General features: G+C 40.9%; 1 protein-coding gene across 4 annotated transcripts in view; it reads left to right on the top strand.

The window, feature by feature from the left end:
- Sik2 (salt inducible kinase 2) overlaps positions 1 to 20,200 on the top strand; it is a 119,283-nt gene that overhangs the window by 85,360 nt on the left and 13,723 nt on the right. For 3 of the 4 annotated variants that reach the window (XR_002378774.2, XM_029481051.1, XM_029481050.1), the window contains exons 5-9: positions 7,189 to 7,313; positions 7,697 to 7,820; positions 9,176 to 9,396; positions 11,352 to 11,504; positions 17,295 to 17,459. Coding sequence is in view for 3 of the 4 variants with exons in the window: in XM_029481051.1 (XP_029336911.1) it covers positions 7,189 to 7,313; positions 7,697 to 7,820; positions 9,176 to 9,396; positions 11,352 to 11,504; positions 17,295 to 17,459 (788 nt within the window). In the remaining variant the exon portion in view is untranslated. The remainder of the gene's footprint in view (positions 1 to 7,188; positions 7,314 to 7,696; positions 7,821 to 9,175; positions 9,397 to 11,351; positions 11,505 to 17,294; positions 17,460 to 20,200) is intronic. The other variant, XM_029481053.1, reaches the window with a different exon arrangement.

Raw genomic sequence — 20,200 nt, 5'->3', positions numbered from 1 at the left:
AGGTGAGAAGTAGGCTGCTGGGGAATGAATCCTTACTAGCTACTGACTGACCTTGGAGACATTGTCGCCTCCCTGTTCTCAGTTTCCTTATCTGGAAAGGGGGAATGGCACAGGCTCTTATCACATAGTGGCTGTTACATGAATTAATATTTGCAGAGTACTTAAAACTGTGCCTGGTACTTGGTCCTGTTCAAGTGTTTGTAAATTATTGTTAGTTAAATCTCTTGGCACCATGTAAATACTTAATAAAAGGTGACTGCTACTTATGTTTAATGCATAATTGCTCCATTGAAACAAAGCTGTAAAACTTTGATAACCAACTAACCTCCTTCAGCACATTAAAACAAACAAACCAACCAAAAAGTCACCTGCTTAAAGCCTTACTGAGGCAGATGGTAAAGGAGCAAGGGGGTGCATAATTGAAATTACCTGTCTGGTTACATCTCCTCTGAGCAAAACCTTAAGTGTAATTAGTAATGTAAAGTTAGCTAGCTTAGTGTGACCTGTGTGTAATGTCACTTATCTGAGCTCAGAAGGAAGGAAGGCTTCTTTTCTGACTTGTTTGGTTGCTTACCACCTCTGCCACTGCTTCTACAGCTTTCCATTTACTTACTAGAAGGCCTTGAGATAAGGTTTCCATGGGTACAGTTTCAGTCTTCTGTCCTACAAATGAGAAAGAATGGAGGTGAAAGGGGGACTTATTAAAAGATATTTGTTGACCTTCTTCCTTTCATTATCCCATTATCCTCCTGCCACAGGTAGCATAGTAATGGGAAGATAGCCTTGCAGTGCAAGCAGGATGACACACCCATTCATCAGTCCTGCTTTGCAGGCTCAGTTCATCAAACCTGCATAGGTCTTCATTGATGTTGTTCTTCCCACCCTTTCTCCATGAAGCTAAGGATTATCATTTCTTTGCTTCTTGGATCTTGGATTCCCTGATTGGACACAGTTAGATGGTTCTAAATGGTTCACACTGGTCTGAGGGTAATGTTTCATCCTAGCTTTGGTGCCTTCCTGTCAGACAGTAACTGATGATTGGAGATAAATGAGGCTTTTTCTCGCTGGTGAGCAGCAAACTATACATTGAAGTCAGTGTTGACTAATGGGGTTGCAGTCGGTATGATGAGTCAGCCAAGTTCCTCTCACACTCCTACCTTTTATTTGTCAACATTTATTTCCTTGTGATTGTCTTCCTCACTCCTACTTATGATAATTACAAATGTGTACCCTTTCATCAGGCTGGATAACCTAATTCTATTGATCATTTAAGAAAAACGAAATTTAACTCTCAAACAGTCTGCTTCTCAGCAAGAGAATGATTTTTAATTTTTAAATTCACATTGGGGTGTGTGTGTGTGTGTGTGTGTGTGTGTGTGTGTGTGTGTGTTGTACTGAAAAGGGAAGGGAAAGTGCAAGTCTGGAGTCAAAGCACAACTTGGAAGAATCAGTTCTCAGCTTCCACTGGGTCCTAGGAACTGAACGTAGGTCAGAAGGCTTGGCATCAGGAAACTTTACCCTCAGAGCCATCGCATCAGCCAAATAACTTTTGTAAAATTATAAATTAGACATATCACACTGTTAGAGAGTAAAACTGCTTGAGCTGTGATACGTAAAAATTATTTACTTTTTCTTGGCTTAAAGTAAAGATAGGGCTTGTTTAATTATTTTTCATTCTTTAAAAAAATGACTTAGATTACTAAACAGTATCTCCTTAGTTAAAAAAGAAACACTGAAATGTTTAGTAAGTATTATTTTATAGCAATAAGTGCTGGCCAGCAGTTAATCCACTTATGCTGTCATCTGTTCCTTGATGAAGCTCAAACTCTCGGCATCACTTCAGAGCTGGCTAGAGGGACAGAAGCTCAGGCCCTGCTGAACCGGAAGTTGCACTGTAGCTGTTTCCAGCTGCATATCACTGTTTGGCCTATTTCATTACTTTATTCTTACAAACAATAGAAATCTCTCCTGTGCTTGGTGTTCCCATTAGGCAGTAATCAAAAACAGTTTATTTACTCTTTATATGACTTTTTTATTACTAAAGCAGTAGCTGATAGTCCCTAATGATGCCTAGACACTGGTAAATCATACTGTTTATCATGATAGCAGTAGTGATTTTTGTTGTCAGGAAGATAAAGCTCATTCATCTTTCAAAACACAGCAGAAGACACCAAGAGCTCTAATATGTGATACCTGTGGTTTGTAACTGGTTAGATTAGAGATAGTTAAATGACTCAGCTTCTGAGGCCCAGTTGGTTCCCATGAGTGTCAGTAGCTGATGTTTGATCCTATCTTTTGTAAATATTCAAACCATACATAAGCCAAGTGAGTGAGTGTGGATATATCAGGAAATCTTGAAGCTGAGTATTTGCTTTAGTATCACAGGGAGGGAAACAGGCATCATCTGCACATAATGAGGACAGAGTTGTTTGCATCAGGCGCTCTTAGAATGAATATAGATTCCTAAAATGAGTGTAACTATGCACTAAAATACAAACATCCTAACTGCTCTTGATCACACGCATGGTAAGGTGCTGTAATTAAACACCCGATAGATCAGCTTCATCTGGCACAGAAAATAATTTATAATCCATCTTCTTTGTGTAATGGTACATACTGACCCTGGATTTTGGGGAGCCTTGCCTCCAGTTTTAAGTTATATATATTAAGCTGCTTAGGGGCATACTTGGGGCTTTGATGGAACAGTTTTAACAGTTATAATACCTGACCTGTATTTGAATACAGTTTTACTCCCTTGTAGCTGTGAATACTTAAACATATCAGTAAAACACATAATGGTGATCTGGAGCTTAATCCAGGTTTCTAAATACTGTTATTCACCAAAAAGAACCATAGTATCTTGGAACAGTAGTGGTGTTAAGGGCAAAGAAGATGCAAGATGAGTGTGGGTAATCTTTTGGTGTCCAAAGATACACAAGTACTTTAAACTAAATTTTTTTAAAAAGTGTTAAATGAAGTAGGTTGACATAGGATTAGCCAAATCTGGAACACTGGGAACATCAGAATAAATAACAGCAGTATTTTGTTATAGCTCAAAGAGTCAAATATTTACAGTAGTAAATGATACAGCATTTAAATATCTCTTCCTCACAGAGGAGTTGTAATTAATAAGGTGATAGATTTACTTAGTGAGATTTGGCCATTGCACAATGCAAACATATCAGAATATCACATTGTAGTCCATAAATCCATATTATTTTATATTTGGCATTTAAAAAGTAAGACTACAGGCCAGCAAGATGGCTCATCATGGGTAATGAGACTTGCTGACAAACCCTATGACTGGAGTTGAATCCCTGCAGTCCACACAGTGGAAGGAAAGAACTGATTTCAACAAGTTCTCTTCTGACAGCTACATGTGTGCCATGGCACGCACATGCCTCCACACAGAGATAAACACATATTTCTAACTGAAATTTTAAAAATACAAATGAGGACATCTATTAAGGAAACATCTTACCTATTTAATTCTCTGATCTGACATGGCCTGAAATCAAAGTCTAGATAGAAAAAGTGTGCCTCTTACCCCAACAGCTGGAGTGGGGCTATCCCTAAAGCTGTTGCCTGTCTGTGGAATGTGTCCCCTAACTGAGCTGCCTTGCCTAGTCTCAGTAGGAGAAGAACTGCCTTGTCCAGCAGAGAGCTGATATGTCAATGTTGGGGACTGTCCAGGGAGGCCTCTACCCTCTCAGAGGAGAAAGGGAGTGGGGAATGGGGAGAGGAGGGACTCTGTGGAGGGGGAATGGGAGAAATTAGGGCATCGAGCAGGATGTTAAAAAAAAAGGAGTGCCCAAGTGATCATTTTCCTTACAGTTGCCTAAGCTGCTGCTGCTGAGCATCTATTACTCTTCTATTTCTGCAGTGTTGAGACCCTTGCTCTGTATTTTCTTCTGTGGATAACAATACACATGTACGGCATTTGTGTGTGTAGTGAGTGCTTTGTGTGATGAAATAAGAATACAGTAGGCTCTTTGTATCTGTGGGTTCCAAATCCTGGGATTTAACCAACCACAGATGGAAAATACTCTCTGAGTAAATGTCACATTATTGCTCATGGGTAGCTTACCTCCAATTTTAAGTTATGTTAAACATATGTACATAGGCCTAGGAAACTGAACCTCTACTAAACTTGTGCAGAGGGTTTTTCCTTGCCATTTACCCTGAGCAATTAAATATAGCAACTAGTTAAATTGACTCTGTACTGTATTAGGTATCATACATAATCCAGAGATGATTTAAAATGTGTAGGAAGAAGTATGGAGGTTGTAGGCAAGTATTGCCCCATTTTATATAGGGGTCTGAACAACCAGATTTTAGTACCCACTGTGTGTCCTGTAACCAATTCTCCACAGATACTGAAGGGCAGTTGTGCAGTTCATTCTGTCTTAGTAAGTGGTAATCAGAAATTTTGAATTTTTCCCATTTCATCTACTTGCTTACCCCTTGCTTCATTTACTATATGCTGTTTACAGAAAACTATAAACTGTAAATGAAAATTATCTATATTTCTATAAAGAAATATAAATGCTCTTTTAAAATGCCCATTTCATTGCCAATTCTTTTACCTGGCATTATTAAATTGGTCACAAATAGCTAAGCTATAAATCACTGTGTCAGAGAAGGATGCAAAGTTGTAGGTAAACCTGGTTTCTGTTCCATGTCTGCAGTGCAATAGCAGCTGTATCATCTTTCACAAGTGTTTAACTCTCTCCTGAAATAAGTCTTCCACATTGCTTTACTAGGAAGACTCCTCAAAGAGTCTTCATATAATAATGTAATATTATATTATATTGTAATATTATATGTAATACATGTAATAAAGTAACATGTAATAATGCCCCTTTAAGACATAGACATGGGCTGTACCTGTAGCTTTCCTTGCATGAATGAGACCCTCGCTGCCATTTACTGAGTACATACTGTGTTTCAGAAATATTCTATATTTTTCTACTTACATCTTAACACACCCATCATGTTATCACAAAAATAATTTTGGAAGTGCTCTGGAAAAGGTTCTTGAATATGGACAGGTGTGGTTCTGTGATAGCGTAGTGAGCCTGACTGCTGTTGAGTTTGATTTCCACAGAATCAGATACCTAGAAAGCATGTGTCCATTTAGTACCACTGTCTTGTGACTAAACAGGGTACTTTCTCTGCCTAAGTCTGTAAAAAGTACATTGGACTGAATGACCTAGACAGTGATTCTTGCTCTCTTGCTAAGAAGTATACTAATGAGCAACCTCAAGGCCACTTACCAGGCTGTCTTCTCAATAGGCTGTGTCTTCCCTCCTTTGAGTTCATTTCACCAGTGTGGGGAGTTCTGAGTCAGGCATTCTCTTTGGCTCTTTAAGACATTGAAATTTTCATCTTGCTACCTGGAGAGTATCTTTCCTTTACATATATGGAAAAGCTCACCTTGCCATTGTGGTATAAAATGCATGTGTCACTGTGCCTATTCCAGGCTCCTCACACATCTGTCCCAGAGTTTGGATGTGTCTTTGTAGAGGAAATTAACCTTTTATTCTCTAAAGTGGATTTAAGTATCTTATTCTTAACTCATTCTATAGTTTTTCTAGATTAGAAACTTACAGCTCTACATATGAGTTACAGGTGGCAGAAGTGGCTAGTAGCTGAGGCCAAATAAAGAAGACAAGGTCTCTGGTCACTTTGGAAAGTGGAATGTAGGCAAGGTGGCGTTTCCATTGTAAAGATGGATGTGGTTGACGCCCTTTCTTCATAGTCCACATATGGCCGGCCAGGCATGAACGAATGGGAGGCAGTTTCCTAGGTGCATTGTCTTTTCTCTACTGAACCTTGTGCTCCTGATGGTTTTCCTCCTCCCTCTTTATAGTTAGTTCCTTGTGACCTTTTCCTCAGGAAGTTAATGATGGTGGTAGTGGTTTCACAGAACAAATGCTGACATTTCACATCTGGGCTCTTTTTATGTCTTTAATTTCATTAATCCTCACTGCATCTTATCTGGGCAGGTGGATTATTCTCGCTGGTGTAGATTTGGAAACCTAAGCTTCAGAGAAGTAGAATACTTTCCTGTGACACTAGAGTTAGAAGAGACAAAACTGTAAGTCAGTTCTGCTTCTCCTGAATTTGTAGTTATTATACTGCTCCATAAAGCGGCTGTGACATGATTACAGTCTTTATTGTGCTTAATGCCTACCTGTTCTTATATCAGCAGACTGAGAGAATATCTTCTCCCAAGGGACTAATGTGTGTTGTCTCAAGGCGCAAACAAAGCCGTAGTTTACATTAGCACATTGGTGCCTCATAAAAGCTGCTACTGGGCATGTTTATTATTGCAGCTTTACAGGCAGGGGAACTAAGGTGCCCAGGTGCTGACGCTGGCCCCAAAGCCAGTCTGTCTCGCAATGGACCAGGTCCACTCCTTAGTTTTACTTAAGCTCCTATGCACACAATGCTTCCCATGCACTATCGAGAACCAAATTCTCTTCTTTGAGTTTCAAGACTCAAAGTACAAGAGAGTGTGGGACTAACTTGGGTAACAGTAAGAGTTTGTTTCTTGAGTATTATCAAAAGGGCAAACACATCAATGACAAAGGACCCTGAAAGCTTGTGTGCATATGCATATTGAAGGCATTGTGTCCAGTGTTTGCAGAGTGCATTCTAGGTAGCAAAACTGTAGATTCATGTGACTGAGATTATAAGGAGGAAGGATTACAGTTGCTTTGAAGTGTCATGCCGCTGCAGTCTGCAAACGAGCATATAGATGAGAGTGGTGCCAGGTGGCTTGTAGCAGACCATATGCTATCATGGTGTAAGGTACTCAGACGGGCATCTGCCTAGAGTGGGATGTATAGATCAGCATTTAAAAAAGCTGTTACTTACCAGGTTCTCAATTGTCTCAAAAGCTGCTATATGTTGCTACTTAGTTGGGTTTTACTCCCTTGCCCCCTATAGACTTTATAGAATTAAAAGTGGTTAGTAACCATCAAACAACTTATGTTCTACGATAATCAAACTCACCGTGGCTGTTCACACAAATAGATATTTCAGGAAAAAAAGGGGGGGGGGCAAAAAAAGGCATTGTCATTGTCATTGTCATAGTGGTCCCACATTATAGACATGATTGCTGAGAAGGACAGGGCAGTTTGAGAGCAGAGATAAGAGTAACATTTATCTCCATCCTAATAGATTTCGGCTTTGGAAATTTCTTTAAAACTGGTGAACTGCTGGCAACATGGTGTGGCAGCCCCCCTTATGCAGCCCCAGAAGTCTTTGAAGGGCAGCAGTATGAAGGACCACAGCTGGATATATGGGTATTGCTTTGCTTTAATATGTTAAATGTATTTATCATGACAGTCGGTACTCTGGCCTATTTCAGAAGTTCCTGGTAGTATTCTCCCCAGCCAATAGACTATTATCAGTAAGAGCGTCTGGAAGTGGATCCCTAGGAAAGAATTCCCTGAGACAGGTGTTGTCATCTAATATCAGCAATGATTTGAAGTAACGATAAATGATCACATTTAGACCACTTAGTATTTATTATGCTTAATCTCACCACAGGAAGTAAGACTTTCAGACTCTGAGAAAATGACAAATTGAATCCATCAATCCATGTGATTTTAGAGCCATGAGATGTTTAGGGAGTCTGAGTGTTTGAAGTGCTCCCTGAAAATGACTGCATTGCTTTCTTCCCTAGAGCATGGGAGTTGTTCTTTATGTCCTTGTCTGTGGAGCTCTACCTTTTGATGGACCAACTCTCCCTATTTTAAGGCAGAGGGTTTTAGAAGGAAGATTCCGGATTCCATATTTCATGTCAGAAGGTAACAAGCCATTCGTCGTATTAGTTGTGCATTACAGAATTTATACTGCATGAAGTCCTAGCCAGTTTCCTTACTAAAAGTTTGGTACCAGATAAAATGACTGAGTCATTTTAAAAGCCAGGGAGCTCTGCGACACCCTCCATGTAGACAAGACAAGTTTCAGCCTTCCTCCTTGTAACTGAGAACAGAAGCTACCCAGATTAAGAGCAGAAAGTCTTCCCATTCAGCTTGAGTTTATAAATGTCCCAGTTTATTTTAGACTCCATAGATACAGGCTTACAACAATTTTACTCTATGTATGAAATAGATTTTCAAAATTAAGTTTTTAAATTCAAGTCAACTGATGGAACTCTGGTGAAATAAACTGAAATGCTACAGTCCCTACCTGTCTTGTCTTGGGCTGTCATAGAAACACCAGTTTGGTTTCCTTTTTAGCTGTATCTTTAGTTTTCTTGGAAAGGCAAGGTCACATAGGCTTTGGAAACAGACGTCTACCTGGATGGAATCCTGAGTTCACCATTCATTGGCCATGCAGTTTTGACCCATCTGTACAGTGCAGTTCCTGCTCTAGAGATGCCATAGGATGGTTAAGTTACTCTGCACAAAGCACTTAGCACAGTGCCTGAGAGCCGTGAGTGGCAGGAGGCTGGATTGGAGGAGGGTAATGAAGAGCCTGATCCCACTCAGCTGCAGCTGCAGTGTACTTAGTGTACTCCTTCTAGAAGCCCATCAGTGCACGTGGTCCTTGGCAACACTGATGAGAAAGCAGCAGCTTACTGGAAAGAGCTCGCTGCTCACCACCTGGCTTTACTGAGCATGCCTCAATATGACCGAGGACCAGTTCATTATGCTTGTTCTGAGAATGAAGCTTAATTTTTTTTTTCCTTAGTGGAAATCTAAGTCTATGACTAGATAGTTTGAGAAATGCACTAGAAAGATTCCTTTAGCATACAGATACCTTGTTCTCACCTGTGATTTTTTTTAAAAAAAAAGATTTATTTATTATTATACATAAGTACACTGTAGCTGACTTCAAACGCACCAGAAGAGGACTCAGATCTCATTAAGGGTGGTTGTGAGCCACCATGTGGTTGCTGGGATTTGAACTCAGGACCTTCAGAAGAGCAGTCAGTGGTGTTACCCGCTGAGCCATTTCGCCAGCCCCCCTCACCTGTGTTTCTTAAATATTTCTTCAGCATCTGAACTTGACCAGTCTATCATTTATATATTCATTTGCTCATTTGTCTTTCTGCTTTCAGGTGAAGGATACAAAGATTGTTGTACAAGTCACATGGGTCATGCTAGTATGCTTGAAGTTGATATATATGACTTTTTTAACATTGCATTTTCTATAGATTGTGAACACCTCATTAGAAGGATGTTGGTCCTAGATCCTTCCAAACGGCTAAGCATAGCTCAAATCAAGGAGCACAAGTGGATGCTCATAGAGGTTCCTGTACAGAGGCCTATTCTCTATCCACAAGAACAGGAAAACGAGCCGTCCATTGGAGAATTTAATGAGCAGGTTCTTCGACTGATGCACAGCCTTGGGATTGATCAGCAGAAGACTATTGAGGTAAAGTGATGGAGATGTCTGCAGAGGTTTAAATGTTCTTCTGCATGTGTGGCTTGCAGCTCCATGATCACACCTGTTCCTAGTCTTTTAGCACATTCGTCCCCAGTGGCTGGTTGCACTGCTCAGGGTTCCCTGAGGACTATGTCAGGCTCTGTTTATAGTTAGACATTCAATCTCTAAACCCTTCCTTTGCCCTGTCTCCCAAAACATCCAAGAAAAGAATTTCAGAGGGTTAGGAAAAGGCCAAGATTGAAGCCTAAAAGCTGGGCATAGTGGGGCACACTTTTAATCCCAGTACTGAGAGGCAGACAGATCTCTGTGGGTTCAAGGATAGTCAGGGTTACATGATGAGACCCTATCTCACAAAAATACAGAGTAGAAAGTTTCTTCCAAAGTGAAACAAGGATTTCATATTGGTATTAAAATAGTTTATATGAACTACATATACGGAGCAAGACTAAGGGCTGAGCCAAGAGCCAAAAGGAAGGAATGAGATTGAAGACAGCCAGTAGGGTTGAGGAGAGCCAGGTTAAGCAGGCAAGTAGGTTATGATTTGTAAGTATTAATGGTTATAGAATTAAGAACTCTATAAACCTGGAAATTTCCTTTTGGCTTTTTTCTACCTAGTAGTTAGCATGCTTAGAGAACAGATGTAGTACCTGCACAACGGCCCCACCAAGGATGGACAGTGCCTTAAGGACACTGTTTCTTGTCACCTATCGGAATCATGAGCAAAACCAAACTTGCTTTCTTGCTTTGTGCATTGTGCATTCAGTGAGGTTTTCCCATGCTTACCCATGGAGTAGATCCTGATGGCAGCTTCTGTGGGGCTCCTCTGGCCTGTGGGTTTTTTGTTTTCACTGAGGGTTTTGTGGATCCATGTTGCCCCATACAGCACCCAGTAGATTGTCAGGTAGAATTAGAAGCCAAATGAGAAGTTGTTTCTCTGCGGCATTGGCATCCTGGGAAAGCTGGCAGACTAATAATGTGAAAATTCTGGGAAGCAAGTTTATATTCAAGGTTTCCAAAGGGTGGAGCTGCAAAAACAAGAGGAAAAGATTACCTAAGAATGCAGACACACTGACTCTCCATCTAGCATGCAGATGTCATTCTCCAGCCCAAAATAATCACCAGAAAGTCCACAAAGGCTTTTGTTCATTCACCAGAGCTTTCAAATGATTTGAACTTTAGTCAAGCTATAAAGTTAGAAGTTTGAGCACAGGGAGTTGATCAACTTTACACCTGGTTATCACTGTGAGATAGGGCCATATCACAGCACTGGCAGCCACTGTGTGAAGCAGTGATGACATTTTCTCTCTCTTTCTCTCTCTTTCTCTCTCTCTCTCTCTCTCTCTCTCTCTCTCTCATTTTTTTTTTCTCGAGACAGGGTTTCTCTGTATAGTCCTGGCTGTCCTGGAACTCACTCTGTAGACCAGGCTGGCCTCTAACTTAGAAATCCTGCCTCTGCCTCCCAAGTGCTGGGACATTTCTCTTAATGCAGAAAAATTAATGGATCCCTGATAAAAAATAAAGAAATAGAACCAAACACTCATTTAAAGATGTCACCTTTGGTGAATCTAGAGACCTGAAGTGTACGTCTTCCTGTCTCTGAATTCTAGAAAGGTTTTTGCTCGGAGGTATACTTCACTACTGTATTTTTTAAGTATCTTGGTGCCTAAAATTATGGGAATGAAAGTAACACCTCTAAAATCTTAAGCCAGAATTATTGTGGAAATTTCTGTGAGTGGATCTCAGAGAGCACACTTGGTCCAGTGCCCTTGGACTGAATATCATGGTGGAGCCTGTGCTTCCCTTCTCAGAAGACATGAGACAGAAAGAAAAAGTTTTGTGATTTCATTATCAGGTTGCATGATTGTACCCCCTCTTTTAAATGGTATAGACCCCTTTGTTGGTTTTCACAGTTCTCTACCTTCAGCACCTGTTTTCTCTTTCAGTCTTTGCAAAACAAGAGCTATAATCACTTTGCTGCCATTTATTTCTTGTTGGTGGAACGTCTAAAATCACATAGGAGCAGTTTTCCTGTGGAGCAGAGACTTGATGGCCGCCAGCGTCGGCCTAGCACCATTGCCGAACAAACAGTTGCCAAGGTAACAACAGCCATGTAGCCACTAGTCTCATTTTGTATGTGCCTTTTTATGTTGGACACATTTTTTTTATCATTTGGTAGGAAAGGTTAGGATCTCATCCTCTACAGTTTTTCTAGAAAGTTTCATCCACTGTCATTCACTAGATTCCCAAAACTGTTAGCATCCTCCTCCTTTTAAGGATTCACTTTCTTTTCAGTTCTTTTCTTTTTAAGAGGTATTTTGTCTTTTAATCATTTGCTAATATTGAGAATTAATGGAAGTAGCCTGTACTTTCAGTTCATTTACAGAATTTTTTACATATTGACTGTATGCAAGCTGCTGTTATTAGGCACTCTAAGAGTTTGAATGCATGGGACACCATCCTTGCTCTCAGAGCTGTATCTCAGAAGCAAAGATACAACCAGAATCATCCTTCAAAGCAGGATGAGGGCAAGGGAGAGAGAGGCTCAGAGAATAGGTAGCCGCATGGAAGAGATGACATGTAAAACAGGCCTTCATGAAGATGTGAGACTTTGACAGGGACAGGAAGTACTGAAGACATTGTGACTAGAGAGGAGACACCCAGTGATGGTCACAACTGCTCACATGGACCATTGTAGGTCTTGTTCCTAATAATTTAGCCCATTTGAAGTGAAGTCTACAGAAATAAAAGTTGGAGTGGTAACTGGAAGCCATATTGTGAAAAGCTCTAAATGCCAAGGGACTTATAGGTGAAGATGTGATCATGAGCTTCTGCAGACCATGAGGTAGGTAGTCTGGGGGATGGAAAGGATGGTTTGCTTAGGAGAGACCAGGGGCAGGAGGTTGTTTATTGTTTGTTTTGAGTCAGGATCTCACTGGCTGGTTTAGGACTTGCTATATAGACTAAACTGGCCTTGAACTCACAGACATTTTCTTGCCTGTCCTTTCCAAGTACTGGGATTAAAGGCATGTGCCACCATGCTCTGTCTTGGAAGAGCAGAAATTTTTGAGAAATGCTTACAAGATTCTCATACCAAGTGAGATGCAGAATGCTGAAGATTTAATGTGGTGCTGGGAGAAACAGGGATGAAGGCCAAGAATGGCAGATCTCGTGAGGGCTTAGCTCTGATTTGGAGGTGCAACTGCACTTCAGGAACACCAGAGCAAACCCCAGATTCTGTGCCTCGCTTTTTAAAGTGGTAATGGCACTAAGTGCAGTGACAAGGTGAGTTGGTATCTGTGAAGCCCAAGAATAGTACAAAGCAAATGTTGAGTGTCTGTTCTACAGCAGAGTTAGAGGTGACCGTCTTCTCAGTGTTCTCAAAGGCCTCAGTGGGGGCAGAGTGGGGTCATGGCTCAGTGCCACGAGAGGATGTGATCTGCTGGGAGAGGAGTGCTTCTCCCAGTTAGGATGCTTCTGCTTCTGTGAGTTCAGAAGGATTCTCATAGTTCAGTGGGATTCTGATGGACAGGGACATGAGGAGCTTTGCATTGGTTTCTATTGAACACGAGAAGGGAGGGGGATGAACATTCTTGATTTCTAACAGGTGAACTATATATATTTTAATATCTTAAAAATAATGTGGTAATGTAAATGTGAGGGAATACTACATCAATGTAGCTCCAGATATGTGGACCAGAGTATTTCTAAGCACTCAAGAATCTTCAAAATTGAATAGCACTGCTTCTAAGCAGGGATGAAAAGGGACAAAAGAACTCCTGAGCTGTGTTGATAGTAGTGATCTATAGTGATGTGCTTCCTATGTACAACTATGTCTAGACAGAGGGATAGGAAGCAGGATGCCCAGTGCAGTTACAGGCTTTCTCAGATAAGCTCCGTTAGTCTTCTTACACATTCGCAAGTGAGAGTGGTGAGGGATTTCATCAGCAGTTGTTCCCCAGCATGTGCGTGTGTTACTGGACAAGATAATCCTTTCTGATCTTCGTGGTAAGCACATCCCTGAGATAGCTCAGCTTGTATTTGATTTGACTTGAGAGACAGGTAAATAGTATACGTGGCTTCTTTTGCTTACTGACTTTGTTACTACTAAGCACACCACACAATCTTTTCATTGTACACATTGGCCAGGTCAGCATCAAACTGTGCATTCTGTAATTTCAAATGTGTCCAATTCTAATAGAAGGCTGCCCAGCTTACCTACTAACTTGTTGAAAGTGCCTTCTGGGCCCTCTAACAAGGAGGTCCCACAGCTGAAGAGTTGTTCCCTGCCCTCTGTGTTTTAGTGTGCCTTGTTAAAAAGCTAACTTCTCTGTTTATTTGGATGTAACAGTTTTAATAGAGCATCTTTGTTTTAATTCTCTGATTTTTGTTTGTTTGTTTAAAGAGAGTGTAGAGCACTTGTTCCCTGACATTGCAATAAACAAAACTGAGAAAACAACATGATCTAATACAGAGACCACACACACTATAGAATCATGCAAACCTTAAGTTCCATGTAGAGATGAATGATTTTACTCAGGTAAGAATTTCTGAGATCCTGTGTTCCTAAAAATAAAAGGAAAATGGTGCCTCCTTAATAAGATTGCTACCAAGGGCTGGAGAGATGGCTCAGCGGTTAAGAACACTGACTGCTCTTCCAAAGGTCCTGAGTTCAATTCCCAGCAACCACATGGTGGCTCACCACCATCCCAATGCCCTCTTCTAGTGTGTCTGAAGACAGCTACAATGTACTCATATATAAATAAATAAATAAATAAATAAATAAATAAATAAATAAATAAATAAGATAAAACTAGTCAACCTGTGGGGATAGTTGCATTCAACAAAGCACAGCTCCCATCTGCAAGGCAGCATCATAGCCACCAAGGCCCCTGAAATACCTAGGAGCCACCCCGTGCTCATAGGGAGTCGTTAGTTTAGTGATGGAGGACCCTTATTTTGTAGACAACAGTGAGCTGCTCACTGTAGGTAGGTGGTCAGTACTCTCATTCACTGTGTATCGTACCAGAAATATCAGACAATGATTTAGGAAAAGAAAACTCTTACATTTTTCTCACTAACCCTAAATACTAGTTTTTAACAACCCACCCACTTCAAGTTTGTATCAGCTTTAAGCAGGTGAAAATGAAATGGTTGTCTCTTTTCTTTAATTGCTGATTAGAGGTTGCTCCACAATCATAGGACAAAGCTTACTTTTAAGTTGTTTGGGTTGCCATAGCAAAATGCCAGATGAGCATTTACTTCCTTAAGGTTCTAAAGGCTCAAGGCACATGATCTGGTGCCTGCAGTGAATTTCTACCAGAAGCTCTCTTCTAAGCTAATAGATGGCTACCTTCTGCTGTGCCCTCTCAGCACATGGATTGTGGGGAAACCCTGTGTGTCTTACATCTCTCTTGAATACCAGCCTGCCATGTAACAAGGGCCTGTAACTCAGTGGCCAGGAGGGACAACATAGTAACATAACATTCTCTCACCACCTTTATAATTTGAGAATACCTTTGTGCGTGATATCCTCCCTGATTAAAAAGGACAGTTTCGCCCAGTGCTGAGGATCGAATCCAGGGCTTTGTAGGTTAAATACTCAACCATGCCATACCTCAGCTTCTGAAAGACAGCTCACACGGACTTGTAAAACATACCATTCTGTTTCCTAGGAAGTGTCACACCAAAATATTATTCCTCAATCTAAGTTCATGGTCACTTTCTGCAGTCCAAGTCAAATGTAAAATTTGTGGAAGAGACCCGGTGTGACAGTGTGCCTAGAATCCTAGCACTGTAGATCCTGAAACAGGACTCCAAAGTAAGACTTTGCCTCCAAAAAAAGAAAGAAAGAAAGGAAAGGGAAAAAGGGAAAAGGGGGAAGGGAAAAAGAGAAAAAGAAAGGGAAAAAGGGAAAGGGAAAAGGAAAGGAAAGGAAGGAAAAGTTGTCAAGGAAAATGTGATATACTTAATCTGATACAGCTCAGTCCACCATAAAGAATTGGGGAAACGGGATGGAGCTAGAACAGCCTTGTGATCAGATACGGCATCTCATTTCCAGTGCAGTATCTTCAAGTAAGGCGTTCCCTGCTCTCAGACAGAAGGAACAGGTTAAGAAATTGAAGAACTAGAAATCAACCGTTTTGTTTTACGCTTTAATTGAAAGCTGGTGATAGGGTAGGAATGTACTAAATGTACATTTATTAGGAAATGAAATTGTTGTGTGGTAACCAGAGAGATGCCCAAGATATACAACATAACCCCAAAGAAAAAAGATGAGCAAGAAGCTGATCCTCCATCGTGCTCAGAGAGTGCACAGCACTGTTTGTGGTGTTTCCCATCCACTGGCCACGGATGGTTTGCTGCTGTTTTATTAGTATCACAATGTATCCTATATATATATATATTTTAAGTATACTCAAAATTTTGAGATGTAAAGAAAGAATATGCCTCCTCCTTAAGAATTATCAATTTAGCTAAACATGATGGTGTATGTCTTTAATCCCAACAATTAGGAGGTAGAAGCTATTGGCTCTCTATAAGTTCCAGGCTAGCCTGGACTACACAGTGAATTCCACAGCTGCATGGAGAAGTCCTGTCTCAAAAACAAAAACAAACAACAGCAAAAATCAACTTAAAATTCCAACTGGAAGCCATGAGAGACTGACTGACTCCAAAACTGCATTTGTCTTCTTGTCCAGTTGTTTTGTCCTTGGGGTCATTTTAAGACTGGGAGGAAGAGAGTTTATGACGCTAAGCTGAGGGTTTCATGTGTTACCTTTCAACCTTAACTTCACTATGAAGTGGGTATTACACCCATTTTTATGAATTAAGAAAAGTTCAGAGAAAGTTAAATTACCTGATTAAAGTCATCATGGAAATAGTAAGTGATAGATCTACAAATTAAGCCCATGCCTGGAAAAAAAATTACAATTTCATGTGGTTTTTGTCCCTTTTTTGTGTGAATTTAACAGTCAGCATCCTGTATCTTCTGTCATAACTATAGCAGGGAAAATGGAGGCTCTGCTTCTTCCTATGGGAGTCTGGTATGACGATTGTTCCCCAGATTGTCACAGTGTCTATTATGTTCAAAGCAGCACATCTGAGAAGTTGTTCTGCCAGTTTCTAAGGCTATGGCTAGAAGGAGAGTCGCCTGTCCTTGTTCACTTAAAGCATTGACAAAGGAGACAGAACAATGGAATGAACCACCCACAGGAAGCCAAAGTGTGGTGGCTCATGTCTGATACTCCATCACTTAAGAGATACAAGCAGTAGGCCCAGAGCTTATAAGAAGCAAAGACAGAAAGAGACCCAAGCTCCATGGAGCAGGCTGGTCCCAGGAATGGAACTCTGCAGCAATAAGCATGTCTCCTGTCGCTCTAGCAGGCTGTATGTATTCAGACTGCCTCTTCTCAAAAGAAAGGGACCTTCCTATCACCTTGAGTAGCCACTTCTGTCTTCTTCCTCTGCTCATGGGCAGGGGAAGTAGGAAAATAGAGTTACTTCCTGTACTTAGATTGTACTAGCTCTGGGGATTGTGTTTATCTGTACCTCCTTGTTGAGCTCCTATGAGCCTTTTTTTTTTCTTTAATCTTTCCAGGTAGAATAGTTTTTAAAAAAAGAAAAAAATAGTTTATTGAATTGAGACAAAGACCACTCTTTGATTCTTTACAAAGACTATCATTATGAGACAGGAACCAAACTCTGTATAATTTATTTGAGAATATCTGACTAGTGAGACTTTAAATTCAGCGTTCACCACAAACGTGTGCACGCATACACATACACACGCAATCAAATCTTTTCTGGAGTTCCAGCAAATAACTCTTTTGTTCCAAGAGCAGTGAGTGTATTTGTTCCCACACTGTCTGTTCTTGCCATATTTTCAGGCACAAACTGTGGGGCTGCCAGTGACCTTGCATCCACCGAACGTGAGACTGATGCGATCTACCCTCCTCCCACAGGCATCCAATGTGGAGGCCTTTTCATTTCCAACATCCAGCTGTCAAGCAGAAGCTGCCTTTATGGAGGAAGAGTGTGTCGACACTCCAAAGGTAAGGCGCTGTGCTTGCATGGTGTGCTTGCGATGCAGTGGAGAGTGGGTGGAGACCTCAGTGTCATACATAATGTGGTAGTATGGTTTTGTTGAATGTTGTTTTGGTGAAGAATTGTATCAAAATGTTCAGAGATCAGGTCTCATTGTTTAAGTAACAACTCCAGGCCACATAAGCCCTCTGTTTCTTCCTTCCCTAAGCAGTTCCTCTTCTTTCCCAAGTTTTAAAGTTTCTTCATAACTGAGTGTATGACTAAGTCAGGGAGGTAGGTTAGCTGACTCTTCACAAGTTATGATTTTAAAAACAAAATGTTACCTATTGTGCTGAGTTACACTTTGTTATTGTTGTGTTCTTTCTGCACAGCAAACCATAAATACAAAGTATAGGCTCTCTTTTTGACTGAGTGAGCATCCTTTTTGATCCAGCCTGGGCATGCTTAACGGGTTTAGTTTGTATTCAGTGTATTGCATAAAGTGGACTGCCAGGAAATGAAAGATGACCACTTCTTTCATGCAGTGGATTCTTTTTGACTTGTAAGTGGTATATACTCAGTACCAAGTGCTATAGAGATGATCATATTAATAGGAAACAGTATCCTAAAAGAATGTAGTGTGTTCAGACTGCTTCACTAAGCTGTGTGAATTTGGGCAAGGTGAATTCGTTTTGCTCTGTATAAAACTATGTTCTCTATATGTTTTTTAGGAAGCCATTGTGACAAGTAAGATAATCTGTGTGGTTTAGGGTAGATTTTAAATAGTCAACAAATACTGTTTTCCCATATTTTACCCTCTTTAGATAAAGAAAAATCATGAATCAGACATGAGCTTGCCTAGTACCCTACTAGACTGTAATCTAACACAAATTGTATGAAACTAACACAGCAGGCCAACTACTGAATAAACTGATGAAATGTCAGTCAAATGAACCTAGAAAGAAGTAGGGGAATTGATTTTGTACTTGATCAGGAAAATTTGGGGATAACTATCAGAAGTAGAGTAGAATCTGTGTGGCTGGAAATTAGGGCGGGGTTTCATCAGGGAAGGGAGGGTGCTGTAGGTAATCAGGCCCATCTGTGTCAAAGCAGTTGTTCTTCTGAGGGAAAGGGCATGGGAAGGAAAACTGTACAAGTAAAAACGTATATGTTTGCTTTGAAGAGCAAGCAAGCAGGTCAGTTCTTTGGGCAGTGTTCCAGGTGTGGAACTGGTGACTTATTGGGACAGCTGATAGAATAGTCAGGCACCAGCTAAGACCTGAGTAAGGAGACACGGCATGCGTGCTGGTCTTGGAGACTGCCTGAGCGGTTCTCCAGCAGACAGGCAAGGGAGCAAGGACAGTGGGAGCTCAGTAAGCATGGGTCCAGGAGGGAGATGATACAGGGCCTGAAATATGGGGGTGGACATGAAATAGGAGAGGAGGGGATGGTAACATTGGGGTTGAGAGTGTAGAACTCCAAGCTTAGAAATGGGATGGCAAATGGCATTCAGTTAGGACCTCTGGATGTCAGGCAGATTCATGAGTTGCATGAGCTTTGTGGAGCACAGTGGTGGTGGCAGCTCCATACCAGACTGTCACAACAGGTGGTAAACCAACTTGCTATACAAGAATAGTTACTGTCCAGCCCTAAAGATGAGGCTACTTCCTGTGGACAGTCTGCTTTTTGTGCCTGTGTTTGCCTAGCATTACACATTAGTGTAATTCATGCTCAGCATTTAGACATAAAATAGGGCAGCATAATTCATTTTTACGATCTAATTCTCTTGAAGAAATTAAAATGCAATGTGTTGAAGTCTTGCCTGTAAAGGCACCAGGCCCAAAACACAGATTGAACACTGTCTGCTATAATATATAGGGCAAGCTATTTTTAAAGCTTGTGATTGTTGTAGTTACTAGGAAACAGACAGGAAATGGTTTGCAGAAGATACAGACATTGCTAGATGGTATATTCACATTTGTAGGCGTGAGAGTCAAACTGGAACTGGCCCCAGCACTGGCATTGCTACCCTGAAACTCAGAGCAGGCCATAAACATCTCCAGGACTGATGTGCATCATTTTGTTAGCTCCTTCCAACTAAAGCAAATGCATACACCAAAGAATCTTTCAGTTCCTTTGTTCACATGGCTTCATATACATTCACTATAGCCCACTTATTTTCTGAAAGATTATCATAGCTGTATATATTGATAATTCCATTTCTACTTGTGATCAAAAATTAGTATTGTGCATTTAAAAACAGATCACTTCTCATTCCCTTAATTGTTAGTAAAGTCACTGAAGGAGTCTAACTTGAAACTTTGACTTGGGTTTTATGGGGCCGGAGGGGAAGGCATTTTTCTGAGCATTAATTGAGACCCTCAGGACATAGAGCCCATGGTAGGAGGACAGTTGTACAACCTGTGTAGAGTAGATCTCCCATGTACACATGTCAGTCCATTTGTAATACTACTAAAGACTATAATAAAAGGACTTCCAAGTTCACACCTGGACTAGCTGGTTGAGAATGCAAGTGTAGCCCCTACACATTTGTAGCAAATGTGCAGCTTGGTCTTCGGGTGGGTTCCTAACAAGTGGAGCAGGGGCTGGCTGACCCAAAGTCTGTTCCCTGCCATTGGATCCCCTTCCCCTACCTGGACTGCCTAGCAGGGCTGTCTTAGTCAGGGTTTCTATTCCTGCACAAACATCATGACCAAGAAGCAAGTTGGGGAGGAAAGGGTTTATTCGGCTTACACTTCCATGCTGCTGT

This window comes from Mus caroli, chromosome 9, assembly GCF_900094665.2.
Source record: "Mus caroli chromosome 9, CAROLI_EIJ_v1.1, whole genome shotgun sequence".
Taxonomy (NCBI): Eukaryota; Metazoa; Chordata; class Mammalia; order Rodentia; family Muridae; genus Mus; species Mus caroli.
The sequence above is the reverse complement of the archived record's forward strand: the minus strand, read 5'-3'. Positions and strand labels throughout refer to the sequence as shown.